The sequence below is a fragment of the Vanessa atalanta genome, chromosome 26 (assembly GCF_905147765.1).
Source record: "Vanessa atalanta chromosome 26, ilVanAtal1.2, whole genome shotgun sequence".
Lineage (NCBI taxonomy): Eukaryota > Metazoa > Arthropoda > Insecta > Lepidoptera > Nymphalidae > Vanessa > Vanessa atalanta.
This window is the reverse complement of record NC_061896.1, coordinates 5,123,993-5,143,440: the sequence shown is the minus strand read 5'-3', so window position 1 is coordinate 5,143,440 and position 19,448 is coordinate 5,123,993. Positions and strand designations below refer to the sequence as shown.

General features: G+C 34.5%; 1 protein-coding gene across 39 annotated transcripts in view; it reads right to left on the bottom strand.

Moving 5' to 3' along the window:
• LOC125074041 (ryanodine receptor) overlaps positions 1-19,448 on the bottom strand; it is a 141,761-nt gene that overhangs the window by 73,732 nt on the left and 48,581 nt on the right. For all 39 annotated transcript variants that reach the window (XR_007120083.1, XM_047685228.1, XM_047685235.1 and 36 more), the window contains 3 exons: positions 13,797-13,915; positions 2,007-2,076; positions 841-1,040 (listed from right to left, as the gene is read on the bottom strand). Coding sequence is in view for 38 of the 39 variants with exons in the window: in XM_047685228.1 (XP_047541184.1) it covers positions 841-1,040; positions 2,007-2,076; positions 13,797-13,915 (389 nt within the window). In the remaining variant the exon portion in view is untranslated. The remainder of the gene's footprint in view (positions 1-840; positions 1,041-2,006; positions 2,077-13,796; positions 13,916-19,448) is intronic.

Sequence of the window (19,448 nt, the reverse complement as noted above, 5' to 3'; positions counted from 1 at the left end):
CATATAAAACATTTATCATCAGTGTGAAAATAAAAGTCATTTAAAACAATTTTATATCCAATACGTTATCGAGTAGAATACGTAAATTTGTACCGAAGGTTACGCTTAATAGTGCTTATAATTTATATCCTGCTCGGTGATCAAGAAAAACATCAAAGACGTACATATATCGAATCAGATTTTACCTTATAAGCAATACTAGCAGTGCCCGTGACTTCGTGCGTTAAATTTAACAAAAAAGTTAATGCTGTAGCCTAAGTTACTCCTCATTACATCAGGTGTCTGCCAGTGAAAGTCCCGTCAATATCGGTCCAGCCGTTCCCGAGATTAGTCGAAACAAAGAGACACATCAACACGTATTGGAGCAAAGTGATAGAATAATCTAGAAATCTTCTTTTCAAAACGAGAGAAGTCTCTTGTTTGAAAGTGAGCCAAATTGCAGGTTACTTTACGCTTTTTCTTTAAGTCATCATAACTGAACTAGACGTTGAGTTCTCAAAAATAATTCCAAGCGCCTAGCAAATAATAAGAGTTGAAATAGCCCAGTGGTTAAAACGCTTCTTAACCGATGGCCGCGGGACCAAATCCAGACAAGCATCACTGAATTTACATGTTCTTAATTTGTGTTCTTAATTCATCTTTTGCTCGGCCGTGAAGATAAACAACGTAAGGAAACCTGCACGTGTCTTATTTCAATGAAATTCGGTTACATATATATCATCCAATCTGCATTGGCGCAGCGTGAAATAAGCCCTAAAATTTCTCCTCAAATAACAATAGGCCTTAGCCCAGTTGTGGGAAACAAATTTGTTACTACCTAAAAAAAATACGCCAACTTACTTCTGCCCTCCGTCCTTACTCCACGTACTGGGTATAGTGAGACACTCATCGCCGCCGTGGAAGAACCGCAGCACGTCACCACCGAACACGTAGCCGACGTACTTCATTCGCGATATGCCTGTTCCGTAGGGCTGTACCGACCAATGGGTCACGTGGAAAGAGGCGTTCACTATCGAGACTTCATTCTCTTTTGTTGTGTGCTGGAAATCATAAAAAGTTTACGGTTAGAAAAGTATGATGACTTTAATAAGCTGATTAGTGAAAAAGATTGATCAATCTTTTGAGTCCAGCATTAACCACTGATTTTACCACTAAATAATACAGCAATATTTCAACACATGACCATACTTATTTTTACCCCCAAACAATGCCCTGACCTTCGCGCAGAATATTTAAAGACTTTATGAGTGAACTGCTTTTATTACATTACATTTTTTGTCTTGAATATATTTTAAAATTATGCAAATATCAGATGTCATCAGAAATGTCGGTAACAATTTATATGGCTGTAAAAACTAATTTGGAAACTAAAATTCTGTCTAACGGTTTTTTTTTATCATTTTAATAGTGCCTCTGAAAATGCTCACTATAATAAAAGCGATGACCTGGAATTTAAAAACGTATACGACTGATATAATGCGTATAGTTTTTGTGAATAAATGGTACCGACAGAGATGAGCGGTAGAGGATTGACCATTGCTTATGTAACATAATAAACAAAGTACGTGTTTTTTTATGATATAGGCAGGCGGACTAGCAAATTGGCCACCTAATGGTAAATGGTCACCATCGCGATAATGGCGCTGTAAGAAATATTAATCATTCCTTACATCGTCAATGCGTTACCAAACTTTAAGATGTTATGTCCCTTGTGTTTGTAGTTACACTAGCTCACTCACTCATCAAACCGGAACATAACAATATATGACGAGTGGGTGGTACCTACCCAGAAAGCCCTACCACCAAGTAAATACAAAAGTGTTATGAAGAATTGATTGAATTTGTTTTATCATAGATATATGTATTATCTATTGCATGAGCAACTCTATAGGTCTTGACGACCACCGATCGAACTGTTTATAATAATATTAGTCCCATGCAATAATAAGTTAAAGAATCTATGTGGAGGAATACTTTGACGTGAATAGATTATAAGAAATAATTACCAAGTATCTCTCCGTAGCGACGGACACGAGAATTAAATCGTCACCAACTCGGACTTTCTCACCCTCAGATCTGGAATAGACACACAATATGAGAATCTTCAATATAACATAGATATCCTTATCAAGGCTATAAGTAAAAAGAACATTAAGTAAATCCATAATCAAAATATACTTTATTCAAGTAAGCTTTAACAAGTACCTTGGAAACGTCATTTTGCAAACTATATTAAGTGTTCGGAATGCTGATTATATCGAGAAGAACCAGCAAGAAAATCTGTCGTTACTCTTTTTCAACATTTAAAATACTAAGTTATGTTAGTTATTAATATATATGTCGGCGCAGCAATAACACCAGATGTTTAAGAACACGTGCATCTCGGCTCGGAAACAACGACAGGTGTTAACAAACACGTGCAAGTGAGTTACGTTAGCTACAGTCGAAAGGTCGAAAAAAAAACCAAAAACTAATTTAAACTTATTTAATTAAAAGAAATTACAATAAAACTTATTTCCTAATTAGCATGTCTAACCTACTCGATGTAAGTAATTGGAATCAAATAAAATAATAATTAAATTATAAAATCACATTTGCAATGTTACACTTAGTTTGGTTCTCACGATGAAGGAATCGCTGCATCATCAGTCCTCTTGATGTGTGTGTACGTAACTCCTCCACCCTCAGATCAGCAACTATTTTAGAACATTGAGATAAAATGTTGCTGGCATCTTCTTGATTGATTCCGACGTTCCAGCTTCATCTAATTGCTCACTAACGTTATCTTTCGAAGTGGAGATTTTTATTTCACTAAGGTTCTTCTTCTTTGCAAACTTGTAGCGATAGCAAATCATTGCTATGATAAATGCTCCTGTACTTGACATGAAGATGTATAAGGGAATTGTAGTATGATAGAGAGGATCCAGTTGTGGTTTATCGAGTTGTAATGTTCCCTCTTGAATGACTTTTTCTTGAGCACTGTGAAGCTCCTGTAGATTTATTGAGTTGAGGTTGAGACGAGTCTGAACATCTTGAGTGGCTGCACTGGATGTTATTTGCAATAACTTCAGCGGCTGGCCTTTTATTTCATCGTTGTCGTTCATGATGGTGAATTCTTCTGTTTTCATGTGGCAATTCACAGGGATGGTAATTAGGTAGCTGCCCTGGAGCGAAGTGAATTCTTCTCTATTGCAGACTAACTGTACTTTCGTAAGATGAGGAAAAGAAAGTACATAATGTTGATCATCCAGCTTTTCCATTGCTTCTCTTGCTAGAGTTACGGTTGTGTAACGACAGTATTCCTTTAGGACCTGATGAACAATGAGTTGTTGCACGCAGTCTGGTTCTGTACGGATGCGTTGATTTACTTCCTTTTCACAAAGATACCAGTTTTTGACCTTCGGACATTCTGTCTCTATGTACATGAACGATTTCTCGTTAATTGCTATGAAGGGATATGGAGGTATAAGGGCAGTTTGGACTTTATTAGGTACAATGGAAAGTTTATAGAGATCATAGATATCCGAGGAAACTATTGGAAATTTAAAAATTATTACTATTTGCTTCTCCGTATAATAATATCCCGGTTCATAGTAGTAATCCGGGTAATTGTAATATATATTATCATACGGCAAACATTCGTTCATATTCATTTCGCGAGATTTTAGGTAATTTGTAGGTGGTGGGTTACCCGATTTACGCCAGTCATGTCCAGTCATTAGGGTATGAGGTAAGGGTCTGGTATTAAAACTCTGGATTCCACTCATAGGCTTTGGCATTGAATTTTGAGGGGAATTATTCCTAGGTGACAAACGAAAAACATTACTGCGTGAATTATAATTAGGCGGTGGTGCACTAAACATCTGTTGCGTTTTTGTATGCATATTATACGGAGGTTGATTTCGATTAAAATTAAATTTAAAAGGCTGTGGTTGTTGTATAGGACGTTTTCCTACAGGCGCTGGCCAATTAAATATCGGTGGTTGAAAGTTTTGAGGACGAGATTGTGAGAATGGAATGGGTTGCATTTTAGGGGTCGACTGCTGTTTTAGTCCGTCTGTACGTTGTTGTAAATATGTAACATTTAATTCCTCCTGAACATATTCAAGAGCTTTTTCTATGGTCTCGGGTCGCATACACCGAATTCGTGAACCCAAAGGTTCTTTTAAGCCGCGAACAAATGCCTGCATAGTAACTTTTCTGTAAAGATCGCGTTTGGCGTCGATCGTAGTCGGTAAAGTCTCGTGAAGTGTAACGTATGTCATTATCGTACTGAATAGCGTTTGGCAATGGCTATAAAATTCCTGAGGAGTCTTATTTCCTTGTACGGCTAACGAGAGGTCGTTGTATAAAGCTGTTTCGTCCCGTTGGTCAGAAAAATTATTAATTAGTGAAGTTCTGATACCAAGCCAACTATCTGGTATGCCATTAGAATTAATAGTAGCGGCGGCAGTACCCGTAATTTTATTTAGTATCCCGTTTAATAGACACAAGTTAGATAATTCGCAACCAGGCGCGGTGTTTAAATATTGCGTTACAATTTGGTCACAAATATTAATAAATCTCGTAAGTACATTAGGGTTTCCGTCAAAGTCGGGCACAATCCTAAGAATTTTATAAATGGTGTCCGGATCTTGAGACATATTAGGATTCGTATTATCTAAACCTATTAACTTAGAATTAAATTTTAAATTTAAATTTCTGTTACAATCTAAACTACGACGTCGGGCCTGCTGCGATGCAGATTCCCGATATCTATGAACTCTAGGATGATAAATTTTGGATTGGAAATACAACTAGGATAAGAGCAACACGAGAAAAGTTCAAATGTACTCACATATACTTCATTTCTGGTTTCTCCTCGTGAATCGAAGTCTGGATTCGCCTTCCGGTTCTGCAGCTGGTCCGTAGATTCTGGATACTAGTGATGACCTAACTGTCCCTATCTAGTATCCTACCGACTGCGCCAGTTACGTTAGCTACAGTCGAAAGGTCGAAAAAAAAACCAAAAACTAATTTAAACTTATTTAATTAAAAGAAATTACAATAAAACTTATTTCCTAATTAGCATGTCTAACCTACTCGATGTAAGTAATTGGAATCAAATAAAATAATAATTAAATTATAAAATCACATTTGCAATGTTACACTTAGTTTGGTTCTCACGATGAAGGAATCGCTGCATCATCAGTCCTCTTGATGTGTGTGTACGTAACTAGTGCAACAACAAAGTTGTTTACAATCGAGTTACGTTAGCTACAGTCGAAAGGTCGAAAAAAAACCAAAAACTAATTTAAACTTATTTAATTAAAAGAAATTACAATAAAACTTATTTCCTAATTAGCATGTCTAACCTACTCGATGTAAGTAATTGGAATGAAATAAAATAATAATTAAATTATAAAATCACATTTGCAATGTTACACTTAGTTTGGTTCTCACGATGAAGGAATCGCTGCATCATCAGTCCTCTTGATGTGTGTGTACGTAACTCCTCCACCCTCAGATCAGCAACTATTTTAGAACATTGAGATAAAATGTTGCTGGCATCTTCTTGATTGATTCCGACGTTCCAGCTTCATCTAATTGCTCACTAACGTTATCTTTCGAAGTGGAGATTTTTATTTCACTAAGGTTCTTCTTCTTTGCAAACTTGTAGCGATAGCAAATCATTGCTATGATAAATGCTCCTGTACTTGACATGAAGATGTATAAGGGAATTGTAGTATGATAGAGAGGATCCAGTTGTGGTTTATCGAGTTGTAATGTTCCCTCTTGAATGACTTTTTCTTGAGCACTGTGAAGCTCCTGTAGATTTATTGAGTTGAGGTTGAGACGAGTCTGAACATCTTGAGTGGCTGCACTGGATGTTATTTGCAATAACTTCAGCGGCTGGCCTTTTATTTCATCGTTGTCGTTCATGATGGTGAATTCTTCTGTTTTCATGTGGCAATTCACAGGGATGGTAATTAGGTAGCTGCCCTGGAGCGAAGTGAATTCTTCTCTATTGCAGACTAACTGTACTTTCGTAAGATGAGGAAAAGAAAGTACATAATGTTGATCATCCAGCTTTTCCATTGCTTCTCTTGCTAGAGTTACGGTTGTGTAACGACAGTATTCCTTTAGGACCTGATGAACAATGAGTTGTTGCACGCAGTCTGGTTCTGTACGGATGCGTTGATTTACTTCCTTTTCACAAAGATACCAGTTTTTGACCTTCGGACATTCTGTCTCTATGTACATGAACGATTTCTCGTTAATTGCTATGAAGGGATATGGAGGTATAAGGGCAGTTTGGACTTTATTAGGTACAATGGAAAGTTTATAGAGATCATAGATATCCGAGGAAACTATTGGAAATTTAAAAATTATTACTATTTGCTTCTCCGTATAATAATATCCCGGTTCTATAATATTATAGTATTCCCTTAATTCTAAGTCTATAATTTGATTCTTATTATATAACTTTGTTAACTTATCTATCATTAATTTTAAAACATGTATATCTAACATGGAATGGTGAGTGCTAGAAACACGAATAAAAGCTAACATATTTTCTATTCTAATTAATTCAGTCATCAGGTCTTCTACATTTTCTCCTATTATTACCAAAAGTTGAGCAAGTTTCGCATACTTAAGTAAACTATTTTCTTTATAGACATTAGAATTTAAAATAAGCTGTAAAGTATCGTTAATTTTAATTTGGTTTTCAACTAGTTCGTTAAGTACATCATTATGTTTCAGCATCCATTCCTTACTTAAACTAACATGATTATTAAACTCGGATACTATTCTATCTTGATTACTTTCTAATAATTTAATAGCATTATTATAATTTAATGCGTCTTGATAATCCAGGTTGCCTGTAATACTTTTAATTACGGAACCTAAGCTGTCTACAAGACCTCTTTTAACGCGATTTGGTTCCAAAGACCTTAATTGATCAGAGACTTTTTGAAGCTTTTCAGTAAGATAATTTATTTGGAGTTCGTAGAGTAAGTACGTATCATTATTAAGAAGGTTTTGAAGATTTTTTAGTTGAGTCGTTAAAAGTTCTATTTTATTTTCTATATTGTCTAACTTAATATACTGTAGAAATGTATGGTGGTGGGTAGTAAGTCTTATCGGTCCAAGTTTATACGGTAATAATCCAGGTCCATCGTCCAAGTTTTCAAGTTTTATCTCGCGAGAGTCTGTCATGTGAATGGTCAGCAGGAGTAGCACTATCCTGTAACAAGTTAGCTCCTTTAGGGACTCGTTTTAATCTAGATTTTGCTACAGGACCACGTTTTTTAGAGGTATAGATGTGGATAGGCAAGTCAGCTAGAACTGTATCTTGTGTAAATCGTGATGCTGTTTTCTGACGGCTAGCAAGAGGATTCCTAATGAAGACTTGTTGTTGGGGTGCATACTCAACTTCTGGCTCTCGAGTCCTATTTCTATTTTCAATTAAGGCCCTACGGTTCTCAAGAGAAGTACTGTTTATAATGTTATATACTTCTTTCATTCTTTCTTTATGATTTAATGAGTATTGTTGCAATAAGTGTTGAGTGAAGTCTATGTCAACGCAGTCTCTTGGGTCAAAATGTCCGTTTAGTAAGTCAAAGGGTCTACATCTAGTAAAGCTATGTATGGAACTATTATAAGCAATAATGGCATATGGCATGAGGTTGATTATGGGCTCATCTTTATGTTTTAACTTCAGGATACGAAGGTGTTCTAATATTGTCGAGTGAAACCGTTCAATGTTACCATTATCGTTAGGAGAGTGAGCTAAAATTTTATGATGGTTGATTTTGTATAATCGTGTAAATTCTGAAAATAATTGATTAGTAAATTCTGTTCCGTTATCGGTAACTATATTTATAGGTACTCCATGATGGGTACAAAACTTTAATAAAGCTTGTAAAATGCTTATGGCTGTTCCATCACGCAAATGGTACGCTTGACCATATTTGGTAAAAACGTCTACGAAGGTTATATATTTTTCATTATGTACAGTGAATAAGTCTATGTGCATAATTTCAAAAGGTTTACTAGCTGGGGGTACTACGTTGAATTGAGGTCTGATTGGATTCCTATCATATTTAGCTTGTCCGCATATTGTACATTCATTTATGAATTTTGAAATATGTTGCTTCATATTCGGCCAATAGTATTTTCGAGATAAGGCAAGGTAGCATTCATTTACTCCACGATGGTTTGTCTTTCCATTATGATAATGAGAAATTATCTCCTGTTGTCGTAAATATTCTTTTATATTTTCAATTTCAAATTTCGTCAAAACGAGGTTCATCGATGAACTTTTAAACTTTTCTTGAATTATAGGAATTATAGAATACATTCCGAGAGGTGGATTTATAAGTATACCGGTTTTAATTTTAGGATTAACGAATTCTTTTATGGCGTTAACTACTTCTTCTTCTAAGTTGGATTCTAATAATTGTATGGAGGTTCGCGTGTGGTTATCGAATGGTTTCGTCACTGTTGGTTTTCGTTTAACGTCATTAACTATTGTAAAACATATTTGCCTACTAAATCTGTTAAGAGGGTCGTCTGTAATGGGTATATTTAATATAGGATTTTCTTTATCAGAATGTACAGTATCGGTCGAGGAGTTTGAAGGTGGTGGTGCATCTTCAGGGGAATTTTGTATTATTTCAGAAGGATTTACTATGAGAGATGCATTTTCAGATGGATTTTGTTCTGGAGGTACATTGTCAGGGGGATCTCTCACATCAGAGGATATAAAATCGGAGGGGTTACCTAGTAAGGAATTCAGTTCATCAATTTCGTCTATTAAAGTCTTGGTTTCTCCAGTATGTATTTCAATTCGTGAGAGTGCGTCAGCGTTACTATTCATTTTTCCTTTTTTATATATCACTGTAAAATCATATTCACTTAGTTTTAGTCGCCATCGTGTGAGACGAGAATTTGGTTCTTTCAAATTCATCATCCACTGTAGAGGTTTGTGGTCTGTCAGTATTTTGAATTTTCGTCCGAATAAATATGGTCTGAAGTATTTGGTCGCCCAAACTATAGCGAGAAGTTCCTTCTCAATGGTGCTATAATTAATTTCACTGTCATTCAATGTTCGGGATGCATAGCAAACAGGTCTGTCAGCTCCTACTGGTCCTTGGGATAGTATGGCTCCAATGGCTAAGTTAGAAGCGTCAGTCGTCAAATTAAACTCTTTGGTAAAATCGGGGTATTGTAAAATAGGGTCGTTTGTTAACAAAGTTTTACATTTTTCAAAGCTATTAATATACTCAGGGTCAAAAGTAATCTTTTTGCCTTTTTTCAAACATTGTGTCAGGGGTTTAGTAATTCGGGCAAAGTCGGGGATAAATTTCCGGTAGTAACCTAAGAGTCCTAAAAACTGTTTTATTTCTTTAGCTGTTTTTGGAATGGGATATTTCTTAATAGCTGCGATTTTATCGGGATTAGGCTTTATACCATCCTTACTTATGATATGTCCAAGGTAAGCTGTTTCGAGTTTGAGGAACTCTGATTTATTCATTTGAATTTTAAAATTCGATTCCCTGAGTCTTTGAAATACTTTTTCCAAATTATTCATATGTTCCTGTAATGACGTGCTAAAGATTATGATATCATCTAAGTATACGAGACATATTTCGTTTTGTAAACCTCGTAAAACGTTATCCATAACGCGTTGGAAAGTAGAGGGGGCGTTCTTCAGTCCCATGGGCATACGAAGAAACTCAAAATGTCCATGCTCTACATTAAAAGCTGTTTTCGAGATGTCCTGAGGGTCCATCTCTACCTGATAAAACCCACTTGCTAAGTCAAGAGTAGTGAAATAATTACATTTACCTAATTTGTCAAGGACGTCATTGATATTTGGAATAGGGTATTTGTCTTCTATAGTTTTTTCATTTAATTTACGATAATCTATTACGAGTCGCCATTTTTGTTTACCAGAACAGTCATTCTTTTTCGGTACCACCCAGATTGGTGAGCTCCAAGCAGAGTCAGATGGTCTAATTATTCCTTGATCTAACATTTTAGTTATTTGGTCCCTAACTTCCTGCCTATGTATAAATGGATAGCGGTAGTTTTTCGAATACACGGGTATTTCGTCAGTGGTTCTAATTCTGTGTTTAATTTTGTTAGTAAATGTTAACGGTTCGCCTTCGATGTAAAAAACGTCCGCATATTTAGAACAAAGAGCTATTAGATTACTTTTTTCTTCGTAATTTAAATGATCCGTTCTCAAGCGTGATAGTACTTCTTGTCGGCGTGTCGTATGTCGGGTGCATGTGTACTCAATATTAAACAACTCAGCACTCGCCGGCCGGTCTAAAGATAATATAATGTCGTTAGGTGTTGGGTTCTCTACCTCTAAATAACCACGGCTATTATTTACTGTGGTAAGACATTCATGGATAATACAATTGCAAATTAATTGCTCTTTAACAAAAACTTCTCCATCCGGGGAGTTAATAGGAATGCGAATTAATTTTGAAGTTCCGGCTGGGATAATGTCCTCGTATAGATTAACATTGCGAGAGTTATACATACTAATTGGATTTGAAGAAGAGCGAGTAATTAAGTATCCATCTTTTAAGTCAATTTTAGCCTCCCATTTCGTTAACAAGTCTAGTCCTATCAGTCCGTCGAAATAGTCATGGAATTTATAAATGAATAATTTAATGTCTTGAGGATCCCTAAATTCGTCAAAGCACGGTAATGTAATAGAATACTCATTCCTACTTGTCGTATACACATTAGTCACTTCAAATGGATCGTAGTTTAATGGAAAATTTGAAAAATATTTTTCTACAGCGTGAGGGCTAATGAAAGATTGGTTTGCACCGGTATCTATTAAAAGTTTAAGCGGAGGGTTTTTAATTTGAATATACGGTAATTGTCTTTGCGTCTGTAAGTTTAATTCTATTTTGGTTTGGGTGATTTCTGATCTGAATGAAAATCCTGATCGGTACAGATAGCTTCTGACTGTGGTTCGGCTTCATTTAATAAACGGTCATTATTCGTATCGTAATAAGCAATAGCATTATCGTAATAGTCGGGTCTGTAATTAGTATTGTAGTAGTCTTCAGGTTCATTGTAGTAATTATATTCCTGTTCATAGTAGTAATCCGGGTAATTGTAATATATATTATCATACGGCAAACATTCGTTCATATTCATTTCGCGAGATTTTAGGTAATTTGTAGGTGGTGGGTTACCCGATTTACGCCAGTCATGTCCAGTCATTAGGGTATGAGGTAAAGGTCTGGTATTAAAACTCTGGATTCCACTCATAGGCTTTGGCATTGAATTTTGAGGGGAATTATTCCTAGGTGACAAACGAAAAACATTACTGCGTGAATTATAATTAGGCGGTGGTGCACTAAACATCTGTTGCGTTTTTGTATGCATATTATACGGAGGTTGATTTCGATTAAAATTAAATTTAAAAGGCTGTGGTTGTTGTATAGGACGTTGTCCTACAGGCGCTGGCCAATTAAATATCGGTGGTTGAAAGTTTTGAGGACGAGGTTGTGAGAATGGAATAGGTTGCATTTTAGGGGTCGACTGCTGTTTTAGTCCGTCTGTACGTTGTTGTAAATATGTAACATTTAATTCCTCCTGAACATATTCAAGAGCTTTTTCTATGGTCTCGGGTCGCATACACCGAATTCGTGAACCCAAAGGTTCTTTTAAGCCGCGAACAAATGCCTGCATAGTAACTTTTCTGTAAAGATCGCGTTTGGCGTCGATCGTAGTCGGTAAAGTCTCGTGAAGTGTAACGTATGTCATTATCGTACTGAATAGCGTTTGGCAATGGCTATAAAATTCCTGAGGAGTCTTATTTCCTTGTACGGCTAACGAGAGGTCATTGTATAAAGCTGTTTCGTCCCGTTGGTCAGAAAAATTATTAATTAGTGAAGTTCTGATACCAAGCCAACTATCTGGTATGCCATTAGAATTAATAGTAGCGGCGGCAGTACCCGTAATTTTATTTAGTATCCCGTTTAATAGACACAAGTTAGATAATTCGCAACCAGGCGCGGTGTTTAAATATTGCGTTACAATTTGGTCACAAATATTAATAAATCTCGTAAGTACATTAGGGTTTCCGTCAAAGTCGGGCACAATCCTAAGAATTTTATAAATGGTGTCCGGATCTTGAGACATATTAGGATTCGTATTATCTAAACCTATTAACTTAGAATTAAATTTTAAATTTAAATTTCTGTTACAATCTAAACTACGACGTCGGGCCTGCTGCGATGCAGATTCCCGATATCTATGAACTCTAGGGTGATAAATTTTGGATTGGAAATACAACTAGGATAAGAGCAACACGAGAAAAGTTCAAATGTACTCACATATACTTCATTTCTGGTTTCTCCTCGTGAATCGAAGTCTGGATTCGCCTTCCGGTTCTGCAGCTGGTCCGTAGATTCTGGATACTAGTGATGACCTAACTGTCCCTATCTAGTATCCTACCGACTGCGCCAGTTACGTTAGCTACAGTCGAAAGGTCGAAAAAAAACCAAAAACTAATTTAAACTTATTTAATTAAAAGAAATTACAATAAAACTTATTTCCTAATTAGCATGTCTAACCTACTCGATGTAAGTAATTGGAATGAAATAAAATAATAATTAAATTATAAAATCACATTTGCAATGTTACACTTAGTTTGGTTCTCACGATGAAGGAATCGCTGCATCATCAGTCCTCTTGATGTGTGTGTACGTAACTATCGCTTATCGCTCAACAAATCAGGCGAGGTGGGGGACGACCTGATATAAACCGACGTGCTAGGCGGCCGGGCACCTTTGGAACGATAGCACTAGCTCCGTTCACACCTCTTAATTGTGATATTGGTCACTCCTGAATTGTTTCTAGCTTAAATTGTTTTCTTATTAGTAAATTAGTAAAATTAATAATAATTTGTTAAAGTGGTTAAGTTTCTTTAACATTAAATTTGTTGATATTAATGTTTTTCAAATTAATAGTCAAAGTAGTTAAATTTGTCGGCTACTAAATTACTAATTTATGTTAAATTCGTGATTTATTATAATTTATAATTATTATTTTAACTATTTTGTAATAAATTGCCTTTTCTCATTATTTTTGGTAGTTTTCAGTGAAATTATGCCTGAGGACGAACGTCCATGTTCACCTATTTTACAAAACGTTACGGCCTCAGCCGAAATATATCTATATAATATATCCTGCCTGGAAGTCAACAAGTATTAGCTTCTCGCTTTTATCTATACATATAATAAAATTGTAGTGTCTGTTTGTAATATTAAAATAACCGCGTTTTACTAAATGCATATACCTAAATAACATTTTTTACAATTTTTGTCCGCCTGTCTGTTTGTTCCGGCTAATCTCTGGAACGGCTGGACCGATTTTGACGGGACTTTCATTGGTAGATAACTGATGTAATAAGGAGTAGCTTAGGCTACTTTTATTTTAGAATTGTATGTAAAATAATAATAAAGTCACGCTTTTTTATTAAATTCAAACGCACACAAAGTGGCGGGCACAGCTAGTCATCTATATAATCTTGTTTTGAATAACATGCATTTTTATTAACATATACGTAAACTGTTGGTCCTGCGTCTAAACTCTGTCCGGTCGTTTCAGATTTGCTGTCTCATCGGATTATGAGAGTGAAGGAATAGACAGGGCACAGGTGCACAGACTATAAGATGTTCTGCGTAGTTGGTCTCCCTTAATATTGGCCGACGTGACTGAAATCAGTCAGGGCGACTATTCATTTGAAAAGTAATATGTTAAATATAATCTACCTCTGTTTGCTAGCGGGATGCAGCGTCCACCAACAGGCCTCACCCTGAGAATGTTCCTGAAGACCCACATCGAAGGCCAGTTTATCTTGAGACGACGATGTTGACAGACAGGCCAAGTACTAGAAAAAAAAAATCATAATATAAATTGTTCTTTTTATTCCTGGTCTATGGTCATTGACCAAATATTTACTTATAACTCAAATTCGTGTCGATATTTGATTTTCGAACGATACACCAAACAACAATCAAATATCGGTAATTACACCGAACTCGATTGGCGTGAGATTACATTTCGATCGAAACATTAGCGAGCTTCGAGTAGGAATTGACATATAATAGGTTTACCAATAATTATAATTAGTTTATTACGATGATTAATGACATAATTGTCCATTTGCAGTCTTACAAATACAATTTCCGATCGAATCTATTAATAATTGATCTAATAACATAGATTTCGAATACGTTGCTTAGTTATACACTGATTTCCCTCTCTTTCCCACTCACCATTGATTTGTCATTGGTAAGAAGAAGACAACAATAGATTTAACTATTCATCCGTAAACGAAATTTAAAAATAAGACCGAAAATTTATATCGTATTTGGACAGTGTTACGCAGAATTGTACCAACTTACAGAAGCCTATTCCAATGGAAATAGGAAAAGATAAACGTACCTTAGATGTACGTATCTCATGCGATTTACTAATAATTCGGCTGTATTGTGTTCTACTAAGAGTTTATGATTAATATCTCTTTATTTATAATACAACACTATTATACATAACTACTTATTTTCGATTTAATTTTACCTACAAATTTCGATAACAGTTTCGTCGACGTTCGAAACGCCATTTTTTTGCAAATCCATAGCGAATGACATAGATTAATCAAGCTCTCGTCCAATGATATCGCGTTAATTTGATGTCAAATGTTAATATTTGGCTTTTTTCCTGTTATGGTTGGAATAGTATATGTTGATAAGATTTAAAATAGAAAATCATGTTATGTAATTTTTTTATTGCGAAATATCCTTAAAATAATATGCATTATATTGTATTTAAATACATCTTTAATTTAACAGGCTTACCGTCACTATAGACATTGTATTCTCTTTTAAATATTTTCATTAGTGCTCTGTGGGTTGGGACATTTCTGCATAACATGGTCCATTTATTTTCTGTCTTATTATGTCTGACAGTATCTTGGGAGTTGTCTCTTGTACTTGTATATTATTTTAACTGTGTCGAGTTGCTATATTTAATAATGATAGTAAAAAAACGTATGGTAGAATGGTCTTCAAAACGTAATTAAAAAACGTACCATTAAAAAAGCTTCGTTGATTTCGAAGTCGCATATATGTGGCGTTAAAAATTTAGAAACGTTTATGACATTTTCTGCATGTATATTTTTAGTCGATAATTTCTCTACAGTATTTATTTACAATTGTTTAATAAATACACCAGTACACAGAATATTTATTTATTATTTGTTATATTTTATAAATATTATAGTCCTGAAGTTAAATATCCAATTCACAATAATCTCCTATTCTCATTCCATGCGCGACTCTCTTTTATTTTTTTAAAAATCATTTTGCGCGGGAAACATCTTGTATTATTATTTAAAGCCATACGAATGACGTTCTGAAATCGATTACACTTTTATGAAATCGGATACAATAACAAAATATGAGTTTATTAAATATATTATTATAACATAAATAAGTATTTCTAACATGTTATAAAATAAATGTATGTTACAAAGACACTACGTAAGCGAGAAGTCTTTGCCCTCTTTTAACATGTTTATACTAATAATTTCATGCAGGTCTACGATGGACTCGATCGAATCTTATCCACAATTATAGATCGTTAAAAAATAATTAGTTTTAGTCGACAACATATATCTGCAAAATTCGTATAATCGAGATATTCCGATATTAAATCTATAAAAATCATTGATATGGAATTCAACGGGCGGCCATGTTTGACGTTTACGGGTGCGTTCAGAGTGTTCCAAATAATATTTTCGTGCAGTGGTACAGTAAACTCAAAGGAAATTTATCCACGATATTTTTTTAATAAATGATATAGCGTATTTGTTTAGTTTTATATATTTTACATCTAGTAAAGAATAATTTACTGCTGTGATAATTTGTATGTTCATTAACAACAAAGTCTTCAAGTAGAGTTGGCGAAAAGGAAATCAAAGCTGCAATTCTACGAGAGACTTACATTACGGCAAAAATGCTCGCTGAACCTCGCTGGCGTATGTACACAGTTTAGTTCGCATTAATCACGAAAAATCAAGTCACGCGATACTAAGTTGTACCTACAATTTTAATTTAAATCAAAAACTGGGTAAACCAAAAACGACACGCGCCTTTTTAAAGTACATAATTAATTATTTTGTGTTGTTAATTTAATAATTAATTATTCTATGCTTTTATATGGTACTAGTTGTCGTCTGCGGCTTCGCTCACGTTTAAGGGGTTGATCGTCAGAAGTTAGGCATAAAAGCCTATCCCCTTCCTTGGAGTTTAAGCTTGCTTCATATCAAATTTCATCAAAATCGGTTAAGTGAAAAGTTAAATTGTTTTGATTGTCCCAGCGATTATCGCCTGTACTTTTGTACATTTATACAAAAAAAAAATTAAATATGATTTGTCCAAAATTTATACAAATAAGTCATCAAAATCATATAAACATATGGATATCTAACTTTTATAGACAAAACAAAAAAAAATCTTTAAAAAAATGGCTAAAGTAAATGATGTTACAAATAAATACTATACCTAATACCTACATTTTGTAACTACATGCATAAGAGAGACAATACTCAAGGTTGGTTGTTTGTGATGGTGACCCTTTATCAGGTGGCAAATTTGCCGGTTCACCTAAATAATACAAATAAATATTATACCTATCGCGACGAACAGCTATTACATAAAACGTCATCATTATAATCTAACTGCGGCATTTTACGCGTCCTAAATCAATTCTATTTTAAGTCTAAGAAAATGCAATCATTTTAACATGAAATAATAACTGTTTGCGCATTGCAGAATTCAGTCGCTGTTTGAAAATTTATTATGAACAACGATTACTAAGGTAACACGAGTGGAATGCAAGCGTTATTCAAATGCAAATTATATCGAATTATAACGTTTCATAGTCAATTAAAATTAATATATTGCATATTATTCATTGCAACATTTAATTCAATAGTGTAACACGATGATTCAAAAGTGCTTTTATGTGCCCACTTGAATAACGAATACAAGAACATGAAATTCTCGCTTATCATTTCAATAGTCTTCATTTAAAACGGGCGAACGGCGCAGCGTTCTTATGTCTCCGTTGTATAAAATAACGGCGCTTCCCGTCATCTGTACGTTTGGATCTTTTAAGCTACGCAACGGATTTTATTGCAGTTTTCAACATTAAACAGAGAGAGAGGGATTCGAGAGGAAGGATTTTATATAAAATATATGCATATTATAGTAGAGAAATGCCGAGAATTTTCAGTTTCTTAGCCGGAATTTTTTTTTATATTTAATCTTGCACACTGAAGATTAAGTATAAAAAGTTTTTTCGGCTTAATACTCATGGCTTGCTTAATACATTTTTTTTTAAAAACGCTGCATCTACTAATATAAGTCTTATGTATATTGGTTTAGTCATTTTTGCAGCTTGACATTACAGAACTAAAACGTGACCTTCATTTGTTAGTATAGATTTAGATTGTTCATTTGTCTGCTATCACTCAAAAACGATTGAATAATAATTGATGTATAGAGCTTAATATTTTCCTATTAATATGTACATATTTATATTTAAGATGAGTAGGTGACAGATTGAGCCGAGATGGCCCAGTGGTTAGAACGCGTACATCTTAACAGATGATTGCGGGTTCAAACCCAGGGGGGCACCATTGATTTTTTAAGCGCTTAATTTGTGTTTATAATGTATCTCATGCTCGGCGGTGAAGGAAAACATCGAGAGAAAACATACATGTGTCTTATTTCAACGAAATTCCGCTACATGTGAATCAACTAACCCGCACTGGAGAAGCGTGGTGGAATATGCTCCTCAAAATTGAGAGCAGGCCTTAGCACAGTAATGGGAAATTTACAGGCTGCTAATGTATGTAATGTAATGTATGCAATTTGTTAATAGCTCAGCTATATTGTGCACTACTAAGAGCTCCCGATTAATATATATTTATTTATAATACAACACTATTTAAATGAACTATTGATATTATTTTAAATTTACTTCCAAAGTTTTGACAACAGCTTAACGTCCATTAATCACAAATTCTTAACAAATATAATTAATTATTCAAGTTCAATAATATCGCGTCAAACCAATGTTAATTCTTGTTTATTTTGCTATTGTCCTCTTTCGGTTGAAATATACTATCGGTTGTATTGTGTTGTTACAGTGTTTTTCTAAATAAATGGACCATCGTACTTAAAAACCTAAATTAAAAAAAAAAAAACCCTTAAACCTAGATACATAAAACTTATATTAGAAAGTGCACCGCGTTTTAAACGTAAATTTGAGTTGAATAAAGATTCAAATGTTCTATTATGAGACTTCTTGAATATAGAATATTATGATTTTAATGAACACCAACATCATCCTGGCCTAATCTCAATTTTGCTTGGGGTCGGCTCAGCATGCCTTCTTCTTCCATACTTCTCTGTCGGATGTCATCTCACAAGTAACATTCTTTCTAACCATATCGTCTTTCACACAATTTTAACAAAAGTATGGCTGGGGTGACGTCATCGTAGTTATATAAAAGATGCTTGGTTTTTATACCGTCTAATGAACATGCGGTATCTGGGCTACTTTAAATCTGTGATTTAAGACCTTTTCTTTAACGTGGTTTTGTCGAATTCCATTTTTATTTAATTTAAAATTGGAACAAAGCCTACGTTTTTATTAAAATCGGTCTGTGCGTATTGATTGTAATGTTTCTGAGTAGTGAGTACAGCCGAATATAATCACGCACTTTTCGAGAAAAACAAACTTAATAAAACAGTTATTTAACAAAGTTTAACAGTCATGTAATTAGAATTGATAATGGCTTTGGGGCTTTATCTTAAACATTACACTTATTAGTGTTTGTTAAATGTAGGTAGTTGATTGGTAAACGCTTACCACTGCCCATAGGAACTGACGTATTCTGTACTTACGTATTAACGCTACCGTAGCAAAAAAATATTATGCGACTTCGCCAATATAGGTTGGGTTTTATTTTTTTATTAATTTATTATATATTTAAAAAAAAAGTAACCTAATATATATTGTTATATTGTTTTTGTCGTGGTGGTGTTCATTTGTAAGTATTCGTACTCTTACAGCACCAATGCGCCACCAACCTCGGGAACTAAGATTGCATGTCCCTGACGACTGCAGTCATATTGACACACTAGTCTTAATGCAATGAACTTAAATGATAGTTCAAATATAAGATTTTAAAATTAAACACAATGCTATAAAGACATATGTCAATGTTATGAGAAAGTATTAACCTCTTTGTTTAATTGTGTCAAGTTTTCTTGGTGGTGCTTTGTGCGAGTCTGTGTAGTTACCCAAGATATTCTACCAACAATCAGTAATCGTTTGAATTTTTGTGT